At 40.4% G+C, this 13,587-nt stretch overlaps 1 protein-coding gene across 7 annotated transcripts in view; it reads left to right on the top strand.

The window, feature by feature from the left end:
• HIVEP1 (HIVEP zinc finger 1) overlaps positions 1-11,426 on the top strand; it is a 148,045-nt gene extending 136,619 nt beyond the window's left edge. For all 7 annotated transcript variants that reach the window (XM_032247705.1, XM_032247706.1, XM_032247707.1 and 4 more), the window contains 2 exons: positions 7,248-7,759; positions 9,722-11,426. In XM_032247705.1, coding sequence (XP_032103596.1) covers positions 7,248-7,759; positions 9,722-10,900 — 1,691 coding nt within the window. In that variant the 3' untranslated portion in view covers positions 10,901-11,426. The remainder of the gene's footprint in view (positions 1-7,247; positions 7,760-9,721) is intronic.
• Positions 11,427-13,587: the final 2,161 nt, after the last annotated feature.

The raw sequence follows: 13,587 nt of genomic DNA, 5'->3' as shown, positions 1-13,587 counted from the left end.
CCACTGCACTCCAACCTGGGCAACAGAGCGAGGTTGCCAAGGTCACCTCAGACAGGACCTTACTTTCCATACCCTTAGCGTGGCTGTGCAATTCATCCAGCTGCAGTCGGAGTCGTCCATCTCAACTTGCATTCCTCCTAGGTATACCTCACATCCTAGTTGATTCTGTTTTTATTTACTTACAGTAAAATTTATTTACTTACACGTACTAAGGTGTATAGTACGTGTTTTTTGACAAATGCATAGAATTGTGTGTTCATCACATGGACACAGGGAGGAGAACATCATACATTGAGGTGTGGGGGACAAGGGGAGGGAGAGCATTAGGACAAATACCTAATACATGCAGGGCTTAAAACCTAGATGATGGGTTGATGGGTGCAGCAAACCACCATGGCACATGGTTACCTATGTAACAAACCTGCATGTTCTGCACATGCATCCCAGAATTTTAATAAATATAAAAAGTAGGAATTGCGTATTCATCCCCCCTTTCTTTTCTAATGTTGTTAATTTGTATCTTGTCTCTCTAGTTCTGGACTAATGTTACCAGAGAATTTTTCTAACAACCCAGCTTTGGGTTTCATTGCCTTTTGCTATTTTTCTTTTTTCAATGTTATCATTTCTGTTCTCATTTTTATTATTTTCTTCTCTCTCCTTGCTTCAAGTTCAGTTTGATCTTCTTTTTCTGATTTCTAAAACTGAAAATTTAGGTTTATCTGAGACTCTTCTTTTCTAATGAAAGTGTCGAATATAATAAATTTCCCACTGACCACTGCATTAGTTCTATCCCACAAAGTTTGACTGTTATATTTTAATTTTCATCCAGTTGAAAATATTTTGAAATTTTTTGAGACTGAAAATTAACCCAATGAATATTTAGACATATGTTCCTTTTTTTTTTTCTTCAACTTCTAAGTTTTGGGGTTCATGTGTGGGCGGGATTACAGATTTGTTACATAGGTAAACGTGCCATGGTGGTTTGCTGCACAGATCAACCCATCAGCTAGGTGTTAAGCCCAGCGTCCATTTGCTCTTCTTCCTGATGTTCTCCGCCCACACCCCATCACCCCCCCAACAGATAGGCCCCAGTGAGTATTGTTCCCCACAGTGTGACCACGTGTTTTCATCTTTCAGCTCCAACTTATAAGTGAAAACATACAGTATTTGGTTTTCTGTTCCTGCGTTAGTTTGCTGAGAATGATGGCTTCCAACTCCAACAAAGGATATGATCTCATTCATTTTTATGGCTGCAGAGTATTCCATGGTGTACATGCACCACATTTTCTTTATCCCATCTGTCATTGATGGGCATTCAGGTTGATTCCATGTCTTTTTTATTGTGAATGAATATATGCACACATGTATCTTTATAATAGAATGATTTCTGTTCCTTTGGGTATATACCCAATAATGGGATTGCTGGGTCAGATGGTATTTCTGCAGAGTTCTAGGTCTTTGAGGAATTGCCACATTGTCTTCCACAATGGTTGGGCTAATTTATACTCCCACCAACAGTGTCAAAGCATTCCTTTTTCACTGCAACCTCGCCAGCATCTGTTGTTTCTTAACTTTTTAATTAATGATAGCTATTCTGACTGACATGAGATGGTATCTCATTGTGGTTTTGATGTGCATTTTTCTAATGATCAGTGATGTTGAGCTTTTCTTCATGTTTGCTGGCTGCATGTATGTCTTTTGAGAAGTGTCTGTTCATGTCCTTTGTTCGCTTTTTTAATGGGGTTGTTTTTTTCTTATAAACTTGTTTAAGTTTCCTGTAGACTCTGGACATTAGACCTTTATCAGATGGATAGATTGAAAATTTTCTCCCATTCTGTAGGTTGTGTGTTCACTCTGCTGGTAGTTTTTTTGGTGTGCAGAAACTCTGTAGTTTAATTAGATCCCATTTGTCAATTTTTGCTTTTGTTGCAATTGCTTTTGGCGTTTTTATCATAAAATCTTTGTCTGTGCCTTTATCCTGAATGATATTGCCTAGATTTTCTTCTAAGGTTTTCATAGTTTTGGGTTTTACATTTAAGTCTTTAATCCATCTTGAGTTAATTTTTGTATATGTTGTAAAGAAGGGGTCCGGTTTCAATTTTCTGTGTATGGCTAGCCAGTTCTCCCAGCACCATTTGTTAAATAGGGACTCTTCCCCGTTGCTTCTTTTTGTCAGGTTTGTTGAAGATCAGATGGTTGTTGGTGTGCAGTCTTATTTCTGAGATCTGTATTCTGTTCCATTGATCTGTGTGTCTTTTCTCATACCAGTATCATGCATATGTTCTTTAATTCTGAAATAATTTGGCAGTTTTTCGGATATCTTCCAATTAATTAATTTCTGATTTAATTCTGTTTTCATGGAAAAACACATTCTGTATGGTTTCTACTGATTGAAAATAGTTGAGGTTTGTTTTGTAGCTCAAAATATGGTATATACTGGTGAATGTTCCGCATACACTTATATGAAAAGTATGTTCTGCTGTTCAGTGCAACATTTCTGTAAATGTCTTTTAGGTCTTGTAGTGTTTTACGGCTCTTTTATGTTCTTCCTGATTTTCTATTTACGTATCCTATCAATTACTGATAGTGGATTATTGAAGTCTTCAACTCTGATTATGGATTTATTTTTTTCAGTTTCCGCTCTTTATTTTGAAGCTCTGTTAAATTGCATACACACTTAGGGTTGTTATGTTCATAGGGATAACCTATATCGTTAGGTAATGCTCCTGTTTATCGTCCCTTATAGTCAAAGTCCACTTTGTCTGATATTAGTATAGTTTCTGCAGCTGTATTTTAGTTATTGATTTATGGTATATCTTTCTCTAGACTTTTACTTTCAACCTATTTATGTCTTTATATTAATATTTAAAATGCATTTTTATGTACACTGTATATATGGGTCTTGCTTTTTATTCAATCCTAGTCATTTCTGTCTTTTAATTTATGTGTTAGACGACCCCTTTTAATGTTATTATTTGACTAGTTGGAATAAAATGTACCATATTGGCAGCTGTTTTCTGTTTGTTTCATATTGGGTTTCAGTTTTCTTTTTATGCCTTCTCTAATATTAATCAAGTGTTTTTTATGATTCTGTTGTATTTCCTCTATTGACTTATTTATACCTTTAAAAATTTTTTTTTTTTTTTTTTTTTTTTTTTGAGACGGAGTTTCACTCTTGTTACCCAGGCTGGAGTGCAATGGTGCGATCTCGGCTCACCGCAACCTCCGCCTCCTGGGTTCAGGCAATTCTCCTGCCTGAACCTCCTGAGTAGCTGGGATTACAGGCACGCGCCACCATGCCCAGCTAATGTTTTTTGTATTTTTAGTAGAGACGGGGTTTCACCATGTTGACCAGGATGGCCTCAATCTCTTGACCTTGTGATCCACCTGCCTCGGCCTCCCAAAGTGCTGGGATTACAGGCTTGAGCCACCGTGCCCGGCTTCCTTTAAAAATTTTTAGTTGTCTACCTTCAAATAATATTCCATTGTTTTATATGGAGCCTAAAGACTTTATTGCAGTATATACACGGCTCCTTCTTTCCATCTTTTATGCTATTGTGGTCATACCTTTTTACATTTACATTTACTATGAACGCATAGTACATTGTTACTGTTTTTGTTTTAGACATCAGGTATCTTTAAGAGCAATTTGAAAATAAGAAAAAAGCCTGTATCCTCATTTAGTCTATTTTCACTGCTCTTTGTTTCTTTGTGTAGATCCAGGCTTCCCATCTGATGTTATGTTCCTTCTGCCAGAGGAACTTCCTTAACATTTATTGTCCACTAGGTCAAGCAGCTGGCCATCAATCCCCTCAGCTTTTGTTTTTCTAAGTCTGTATTTCTCTTTCATCTTTGAAAATTATTTTCAGTGGGCATAGGATTCTGGATTTGACAGTTTTTCTTGATGTTGTATTTTTTATTTGCACCGTTTTCATTCACTTGTTTTTAGTTGTTTTAATCTCTCAGCTGAAAGTCCCGTCTGTTACTGTCTACGTTTCCCTTTAGAGCCTTCGGCATGTTAGTCATAGTTATTTTTAATTCTTGGTCATTTCTCATTTTGGTGTCGTATCTGACTGTGGTTCTGATGATTGATTTGTCTCTTTGGAGTAATTCTTTTCTTGCCTTCTTGCATGCCTTGTAATTTTGTGTTGAAAGCTGTACATCTTGCGTAAGACAGTAGAGACCCGTGGAAGTGGTTTGTATGCCTAGAAATGGGCATACCTCTCCTTCCTAGAGGCCTTTAGTGTGGAAGTTCGAGTTTATCTGCTTGGGAATGGGCTGGGTATGAGAGAATTATTGTCACAACAGCTATCCTCACTGCAGCAGAGGCTTCACGTTTCTGTAGAGATACCTTGTGTTTTGGGTGGGGGTTGGATCACAAGAACGTCTTCTGTTCAGTTCTAGTTTTAGGTCTTCCTTTTGCACTGTGCCTCAGAAAGGGGGTCTCTGCACATTCTTGTTCTCCTGTTTCTTTCCTAGCACTATTTTGTTACCTTAATTCTAAGCCCCTTAGCTTGGCATTGTGGGGTGATGAGGAGGATGGGGTGCTGTCTCTGTTCCAGTTGAGTTTCAGTCTCATACCTGCACCATTGTCTTAGGTCTCTGGGCTGTGGCCTTTTCAGTTGTGCTTCCCCTACCCCAAGTGTTGCAGGGGTTTCTGTGTAATCCTGTGCCTCCCCAAGGAGTCAAGTTGTGTGTGTGTGTTTTTCCTGTTCCCATTCCCCACTGCAGAGTTTTCACGGGTGTCCTAAGGATAGCCGTGCATGTTGCCCTTCTCACAGGCTAGGTCTTCCTTTTTCCTGGTGGAGACAGGGGAGATGGATCCCGGTGGAGCTCTCTGCCACTCCTGTATGGTTACTGCATCTCTCCCCCGTATCTGGACCACAGTGGACACTTCTTACCACCCCTTCCTGTAAGCACTTGGGAGGTGATCATGACATAGATCCTGTGAGAGAATGTAACCCCCAGAGGTTTCACACAATCTTGGCAACCCACTCTTGACTTTAAGCAGATACTTGAGCGCAGGACTCCTCTGACCAGGGTTCTGTTTTGTCTGCCCTTGATGACACAAACTTGTGTCTCCTTAGATACTGGGACCTCAGCTTATTGATGGTTTGGAAAAAGTCATAAATTTAGTTAGGCCGTGTATGTGTGTGTGCGCGCATGCGTGCATTTGTGTGTTTAACATAAACAAGTCCCATCCTCATTAGACTTTATAGCAAGATCAGCCTTGAATGAAATCGTTTCTCGCCAGTAACTTGTTCTTCCAGTCATCCAGTTCTCTCTAGTCTTTTTAAAATTTTTTATTTCAAAGAAGATGCATCTCTGGGGAAAAAAAAAAAAAAAAAAAAAAAAAAACCTATTTTGCTACTGATGTGGCAAATTCAAGTTTTTGAGGATGACTCGAATTTTAAAATGCCAAACACCAGGCAAGGTAGAGAAGTAGCTGAGACGCAGGACTCTGGGCATTTACCCAGAAATCACACATTCTGTCTCTGCAGAGGCCCCTAGAGCCATTCCGTACATTGTTATTATTTTATTTCATTACTTATTTTACAGCATAATAGAACCCTAAAAGCAAAAGGCTTGTGAAATCACGTGCTAAAAGAACCTAAATACATGTTTCATCTTTGAGTTTTTCAATTGTAAAAGTAGCACACATTTGCGATAAATGATGTAAAGTGTCGAGTTCTTTTCATCCTCTGGGAATAATCACCCTCAGGTCTTTTGTATGGGTCGTCTGAGACTTTTCCCTAAGAACTTATTTTTGTCGTATACAAGGAAAAAGTAGTAAAAAATTAATATCTCGGCTGTTTGGGAAAGGAAGCCTATTGCTTGTTGCTCTGTTTATATTTTTTTCTCTCTTCAAAAAATACCTGTTAAGTGCAGAATGTATCGCAGCTAAACTGTACATTGTCTAATGTCATCTTTATCATATCTCAGTGACATTCCTCCCCATAACTAAAGTTTATTGAGCTTTCTGTGGAAAAGAGCCTCTAATTTGCAAGGCTGTTGAAAATGTGAAGAGTGGAGAAGTTCCACATGAGCTTAGGAGAATTTTGAAGCTATTTCCTGTATCATCTTGAAGATTCCTTGTTAAACTCAGTTTCACATGATGTTATGAGGCTGATATTCACGACTTTTAGATAATATCCCCCTTTCTGTGAGAAAGGGGCTGAATCATTTCACAGAAAAAAGTGACAGGAAATTTTAGCATCTCTCTTAGTAAATTAGAAGGCTTACACATTAGGCGAATATGACGACATGAAGGACAGTTGAAACATGCCCGCGTCAACCAAAGGACGAAGCTAAAGCACAAGTCTGATTGAAAGAGTTGACTTGAGCCAGAGTAAGGACAGCTGCCCAGATGACTCACCCACACTGCTTGGCCTTTGTTAACAGGCAGATTTTTAAAGGCAAAACAAAACAAAACAAAACAAAAATGGGGCAGGAGGGCAGGCGGAGGGGGACAGTGTCACCAAGTAGACTGTTAGAAAGTTCTGTCGGGGATTCTCATTGATATGCAGAAGTAACAGTGATCAGTGACCGCCTAGCCATGGCTAAGCGACAGAGTGTGGGAATGAGTGTGCCGCGTTACTAGGTGAATTCACAGCCACCTGTGGCAATGGGAAGCAGCTTCAGTGACGTGGGGAGTAGGATGTGATTGCTGTCTCATCTTAACGCCTCTCTGGGGCCTAGTGATTTGAAAGGGCCCACATTCCTCAGATAAAAGTTCTCCTCTTTCCTCATCTATAATACTATTCAAATCTGAAGAAAATTTATTTTGCTCGCAAATACCAACAGCCATCAGTGTTTTGTGTTTAATTTGTTCAATAAAAAGAAGCTAACAAAACAGAGAAAAAGCTCAGGAAAAGAGTTGCGTTGAACTCTATTAATTGGCTAGGCAGTTGACTTGTGTTTTAAAGATTTTCAAGTGCAGTCTTAGAGGCCTTCATGTCCTTGTCTCTTGATTCCCCTCCGCCTGCCTCCTTCCCCTTCCGAGTCGTGTCGCATTCCTCATCCCTGACCTGGCCCTTCCCACAGAGCCGCCCTCCTCGGAATCCTGATGGCCGACTCCCTACTCTTCCCCAGCGCCTTCTCCTCAGCCAGGACAGAGGCTTGTTGTGGGCAGGGTCCTTGTCTTTTATAATCCTCACAGAGCTGCCAAGCCAATTAAAAATTTTAAAAACAGCATTTGTGCACTTGCAAAGCATTCTATCACATACCTTCTTGGTTGTTCTTATTAGATGAAAAACAGAGATTCAGCTATGAGCGGTCTGGATATGATCTTGAAGAATCTGATGGCCCAGATGAGGACGACAATGAAAACGAAGACGATGACGAGGACAGCCAAGCTGAATCAGTCCTGTCGGCTGCACCCTCGGTCACAGCCAGCCCGCAGCACCTCCCATCTAGAAGCAGCCTTCAGGACTCTGTGAGTGCTGATGAGGACAGCAGGATCACCGATTGCTTTTCTGGGGTACACACGGACCCAATGGATGTTCTGCCCAGGGCGTTGCTCACCAAAATGACCGTACTGAGCACAGCACAGTCTGACTACAGTAGGAAGACACTCTCTCCAGGGAAGGCCAGGCAGCGCACCGCAAGAGATGAAAATGACACGATTCCATCTGTAGACGCTTCCAGGTCCCCTGAAGCTGCCCCCAGGTCCCCATGTCATCAGATGTCTGTGGACTACCCGGAATCTGAAGAAATTCTGAGAAGTTCTGTAGCAGGAAAAGCTATTGCTGTAACACAGGTAAATGATTGGCAGTTTTCTTTTTAACCTATTAAATATGGGAGCTTAATGGCTTAAGGAAATAATGCACCTAAGTGATTTATTTAGGCCAGATTAGTTTGTGTGGCTTTATTATTTTTTTTTCTTGTATTTAAGGGCAGAGGACATTTTCACCCTTTGGAGTCTAGTTGAGTATGCTAATAAACAGTTGAAGTATTTTATTGTGAATCTGTGAAAGAACCAAATGGTTCTTGAAAAATATACCCATTTATTTTTATTGGCTTTTTGAAAAATTTCTGAAATTAAAAAAAAAAAAAAAAAAAAAACATATGTGACAATGGCAAACATAAGTCCCACAACTGATTTATCCACTGGCTCCTTCTGAGCTGTTTTTCCATATCAGGTGCTGATATGATGGCATTTCAATGAATTATCCAAACATGTAGGACTTTGCCCCCATTGGCAAGACAGCTACCAGTTTCTATGGCAAAGTTAATGTGACCTGAAAACACATCAAGAAGTTCACTTTGCTTGAATGATCACATTGCTACAGCAGCTTGGGAGAGCTTTCTGCCCAAGAACTAGCTCAGGGCAGACACAGGCCCCCAGAAAGTCACGCTCCTTGTGCTGTGAGTCCCCGCTGTACCTCTGGCTGTTTTGTGACAAATGATTAATTCTGGGAGGAATGCGTTCTTCTCTCATTGACAGTTCTCCTACCTCTAGTATGTATTGAATATTGCAGTAGGATTTATTTCTACTTGTGGCAGATTTTAGTTTGCTAGGGAAGACTGGAGAAAAAATAAAAGACCATATGAAAGCTTGGATTTCTACAGACTATCTAGTCTAAATTCACATAGTTTAGTTATATTACACTGATGTTAACTTACCTTAATAAATTAGATTAATATGTAAATTGATGTAGCTCTTTAATATAGATAGATATTATCAAGAAAAAGCTAATATTTAGATAATAATCTTGGGTGGAAGGGAGGATGGGCTGGATTTATTTCGTCCGGTTACAGTTCATTTCTTTAGTATTGGCTGCCTGTGCTATACGCGTCTCTATCCCAAACCCTCTCAGACACTTAGCCGTGCCTGGAAACCTGGTTTTCAGCAGACATTTCATAAACTTGCGAATGAATAGACAAACATCCGGAGACCTTTTTCTTAGAAACACCTCTGTACAAATAATTCTTGGGTTCGCTTTTTTCCCCATTGACTTGACGCAGCCAACTAAGATCTCTCAATTTCTAAATAACTCTTAATCTCTAAAATAAGGTGGAGCTGGTAGTGCCAGAAACAGAAAGAATAACAAAAATGACAGCACGACAACATAGCTGTGTCCACTTCTCAGGGTTATTCTCTGTGTACAATGTGGCAAAATCCAGGGCGTTTGCTTGAGACATGCAAAAGACCATACAAGACGTATTGCCATTATTTCTACTAGAAAAGAAAAAAAATAAAGATGTAATAGATTTTTTAGTTGGAAGTTTATTTATTTATTTATTTTGTGTTTGTTTTTTTTTTTTTGAGACGGAGTTTCGCTCTTGTTACCCAGGCTGGAGTGCAATGGCGCGATCTCGGCTCACCACAACCTCTGCCTCCTGGGTTCAGGCAATTCTCCTGCCTCAACCTCCTCAGTAGCTGGGATTACAGGCACGCGCCACCATGCCCAGCTAATTTTTTGTAGTTTTAGTAGAGACGGGGTTTCACCGCGTTGACCAGGATGGTCTCGATCTCTTGACCTCATTATCCACCCGCCTTGGCCTCCCAAAGTGCTGGGATTATAGGCGTGAGCCACCGCGCCTGGCCGGAAGTTTATTTTTAAAAATCAAAAAATAATTTCATTGCAGCAAACATCATTTTTATCCATGCAAATACACATACTTTTACCTCCTTGTGAAGAAGTAGATTTAGTACTAGCGTCATGGCTCAGTGACTAGGAAAGACCTGTCATAAAAGGATTGTTCTCTCGTCATTTAGAGCCCATCATCTGTAAGACTTCCTCCTGCTGCCACGGAGCACAGCGCCCAGACAGCAGCGGGGATGCCTTCTGTGGCCTCGCCGCATCCGGACCCTCAAGAACAGAAGCAGCAAATAACTCTACAGCCGACTCCAGGCTTGCCTTCTCCCCAGACTCATTTGTTTAGCCACCTTCCTTTGCATTCCCAGCAGCAATCAAGGACACCTTATAATATGGTTCCAGTCGGGGGGATCCATGTGGTACCCGCTGGCCTCACCTACTCCACGTTTGTGCCCCTTCCGGCTGGACCAGTGCAGCTCACGATCCCTGCTGTCAGTGTCGTCCACAGAACTTTGGGTACTCCCAGGGATACGGTCACAGAAGTGTCTGGCACTACAAACCCGGCTGGAGTGGCTGAATTAAGCAGCGTTGTGCCATGTATTCCTATCGGCCAAATCCGCGTGCCAGGCCTTCAGAACCTGAGTACCCCAGGCTTGCAGTCGCTCCCCTCGTTAAGCATGGAAACTGTCAATATTGTAGGCCTAGCCAACAGCAATCTGGCCCCGCAAGTCCATCCACCGGGACTGGCTTTGAATGCCGTCGGACTGCAGGTTCTGACGGCAAACCCTTCCCCACAAAGCAGCCCCGCCCCTCAGGCACACATTCCAGGTCTCCAGATCTTGAACATAGCATTGCCCACCTTAATCCCCTCGGTCAGTCAAGTAACCGTGGATGCACAGGGAGCTCCTGAAATGCCAGCTTCCCAAAGCAAAGCGTGTGAGACACAACCCAAGCAGACTTCTGTAGCTGGTGCAAACCAGGTCGGCAGGACCGAGTCTCCTCAGGGGTCACCTCAAGTCCAGCGGGAAAATGCAAAAAAAGTTCTGAATCCACCTGCCCCCGCAGGTGACCAGGCAAGGCTTGATGGCCCAAGTCAAATGGACACAGAGAAGGCTGCCTCGGCAGATCACGTGAAGCCCAAGCCTGAACTCACTTCCATACAGGGCCAGCCAGCGTCTGCGTCACAGCCTCTGCTGAAGGCACAAGCTGAAGTTTCTGCAAAGACCTCAGGCCAGCAGACCCTCTCTCCAGACAGGCAGGTGCCCAGGCCCACAGCACTGCCCCGGAGGCAGCCCACCGTGCATTTCAGTGACGTGAGCAGTGATGATGACGAGGACAGGCTTGTGATAGCAACCTAATGGGTTTTATTTTTTATTGCTTTTTTTTAAGTAACACTTAAAGGTTTCTTTGAAAACCCTCTTTCCTTAAAGCACATTTTTCTGACATAAACTCATGACTAATCTTTGTGCAGTCATGAACTTTTGACCAATAATTGTTGTTTTGTGTCAGCTCCAGCCATTTTTGTACATGTTGTATAGACAATCGTGCCTTTTAGGAGCTTTATGTTTAGAAACTGTACAGATTGTTGAATATCTATATACATAAAAATATATATGTACATGAAAACCAGGTAGTTATTTGTGTTTAGTAAGGAAAACCTGTCAAATAAATCAAATGATTAAATTATATGTTCCACTGTTGAATATAAATTTTATGGCTATGGGGCAGAGTTTCTGTGTATAAATTAGTATGTAAACTCCATATTTATTGTATTCATCTTAGTCTTTGAAAATGGGTCTGTCCTCCTTGTGTAAGACAGTAACTTTACACTTCGGATTTTCTGTGTTATGAAATGTTCCAGTAAAATATTGTTTACTGACTTTACCATTGCTCAGTTGTGCCTTCTTTACATCATCCAGTGATCTGCATTTGGAAAATCGCCCTAGGTTCCATTCTTTCCACATTCTCCTCAACCCTCAGGTTTTTTTTTTTTTTTTTTTTATAAACAGAGACTTTAGTAGCCTTTCTACCATGTGAAACTGTAACTAAAATCCGTACAACTGAGAGACCTATTTTTCCTGTTTGTGAGAAGTCATTTTATAGTTATTATTAGAAGACTAAATAGGTAAGAATACTTTCTCTAAGTACATAAAGCACGTAGCCTAAAATAGGCAACCTTCCTAGATGAGGGTGTGGAAATTTCTGGGGAACATGAGTTAAAACCCATTGTTCTTAGAGTTTGGCTCTGATGAGGCTCATGTAACCCCATTCCCAGGCTCCAACGCCAGATCTGTTCATGAGCTATAGGCTCTTCTTTCCCTTGGTCCTGTGACACTCATAGAGCTCTGTCCAGAACTGAACTGCAGAGGGCCCAAGTTACGGAAGAACCAAATTCAGACTTCTAAATTACCTAAGTAACTCTTTAGGCATTACTAATTCCTGTCCTGGAAATTTAAACCATCCTTATTCAGAAAAACGAGGAGGCATGGGGAGCCCCCAACTACCACTGCAGTGATATGCATTATTAATGATTACAGATGCTAGGTTTCTGAGAAAGGTGTTTTAATGTTGGAATTTGAATAGTTAGCACATTACTAAGGCAATGTATTCACACTTTTAAAGGCCTGCTTACAAAGATTGCAGAGACATAAAGTAGGTAAGACAACAGCATGGTGTGTGGGGTGGGAGGTAGGGATAGCCTATCTGCTAAGGGGTTTGCAGACCTACTGCCAGCCAACCCCAGCTTCACGTCTGGGACTTTGCAGAGACTCCTGGCATTTTAACTTGCTTATCCTTACCTAAATTAGGATCTCCAAAGGTGTGCTGTGGTGCCAGAACGTTCTGGTGCATCTGTGATGCTTTAAATGCATGCTTCAATTTACATGTACATATTTATGCAGGTTAAGTAACAAAATTCTCTCAGAAACAATAGAAATACATTTTATATTCTGAGATAACTTTGGAAAGAATTCTGGAAACTTCTGCTCTAGGGATTGCATTGCCCTATCAATAATAGTTGTTGAAAATGAGGTGTGTGATCTGTCCAATTTCTCAAAATTAATGTTTTATTTAACCTTGTGTTGTGAATTTAACTTTTTATTGCCTAGAATTTTAAAGCAGTCTAATAAACATTCTTAACTCCATAGTCATACTTTTAAGTACAGATTACTTCTCTAAATTCACAAATAATGCTTGGAATTTTTAGCTTTGAGTTTTTTTGTTTCTAAAGAATTTTCTTAATTTAAAAAATTCCCACACTGAAAGACTAAGTGTTGTGAGATGAGTCGACGTTTCCTTGAAATTTTCTTAATGCTATAAATACACCTGACTCTTATTTTGTACTTTTCATGATTCTTATTTTGGGCTTTTCAAAATTCAGTGCATTATCCACATACCTTAAATATTAGCAACTTTCAAGCTTTATTGTGGCCTTTCAAGTATTTTGCCAGTATTTGAAATATGCAGCCATATAGGAAATACTACCAAAGTCTAAGCCATTACATTTTGAAACTACATGCACGAAATAGACAAGGGAATAATTTTGTGCTATTTCTCTAAAGTCATCTTTTCCCAAGGAGCAGTGTCCACTTGATATTCCCAAATAGGAACGACTTGCAAATAATGTAATTCAGAGAACTAGTGGGACTACGTTTTACCTTTATTCTGTTGCACTGTCATGCATGGAGACCCAAGCCTGTACAGAACTAGGGCGCAATGACATAGTAAATCTCTTTGATAATTTATTGACAAAACAGGTGAAAGTTACAATGTGTAACAATTTCAATACCTTGTATGAATCCACTGCAATGCCATCATCAGAAGTATTGGAAAAAACAGCTGAAGAACCAAAGGTCGTTTTTGTAGTTTTCAAAGATTATTATATCTGGCTTATGAATATTTATTGTAACAGATCAAGGGCATTCAAATAACTTACTTTCATTCCTTAGGGTATAAGCCAAAATAATTAACTGATGGTATTTAATGTACAACTTTTGTTTCTCAGTTTTTCATAATATAGACTTGATTTTCCTTTCACAGAAAAAGT

This window comes from Sapajus apella, unplaced genomic scaffold, assembly GCF_009761245.1.
Source record: "Sapajus apella isolate SASKATOON/1434 unplaced genomic scaffold, GSC_monkey_1.0 scaffold63, whole genome shotgun sequence".
Taxonomy (NCBI): Eukaryota; Metazoa; Chordata; class Mammalia; order Primates; family Cebidae; genus Sapajus; species Sapajus apella.
This window is presented reverse-complemented; position numbering and strand designations above follow the sequence as displayed.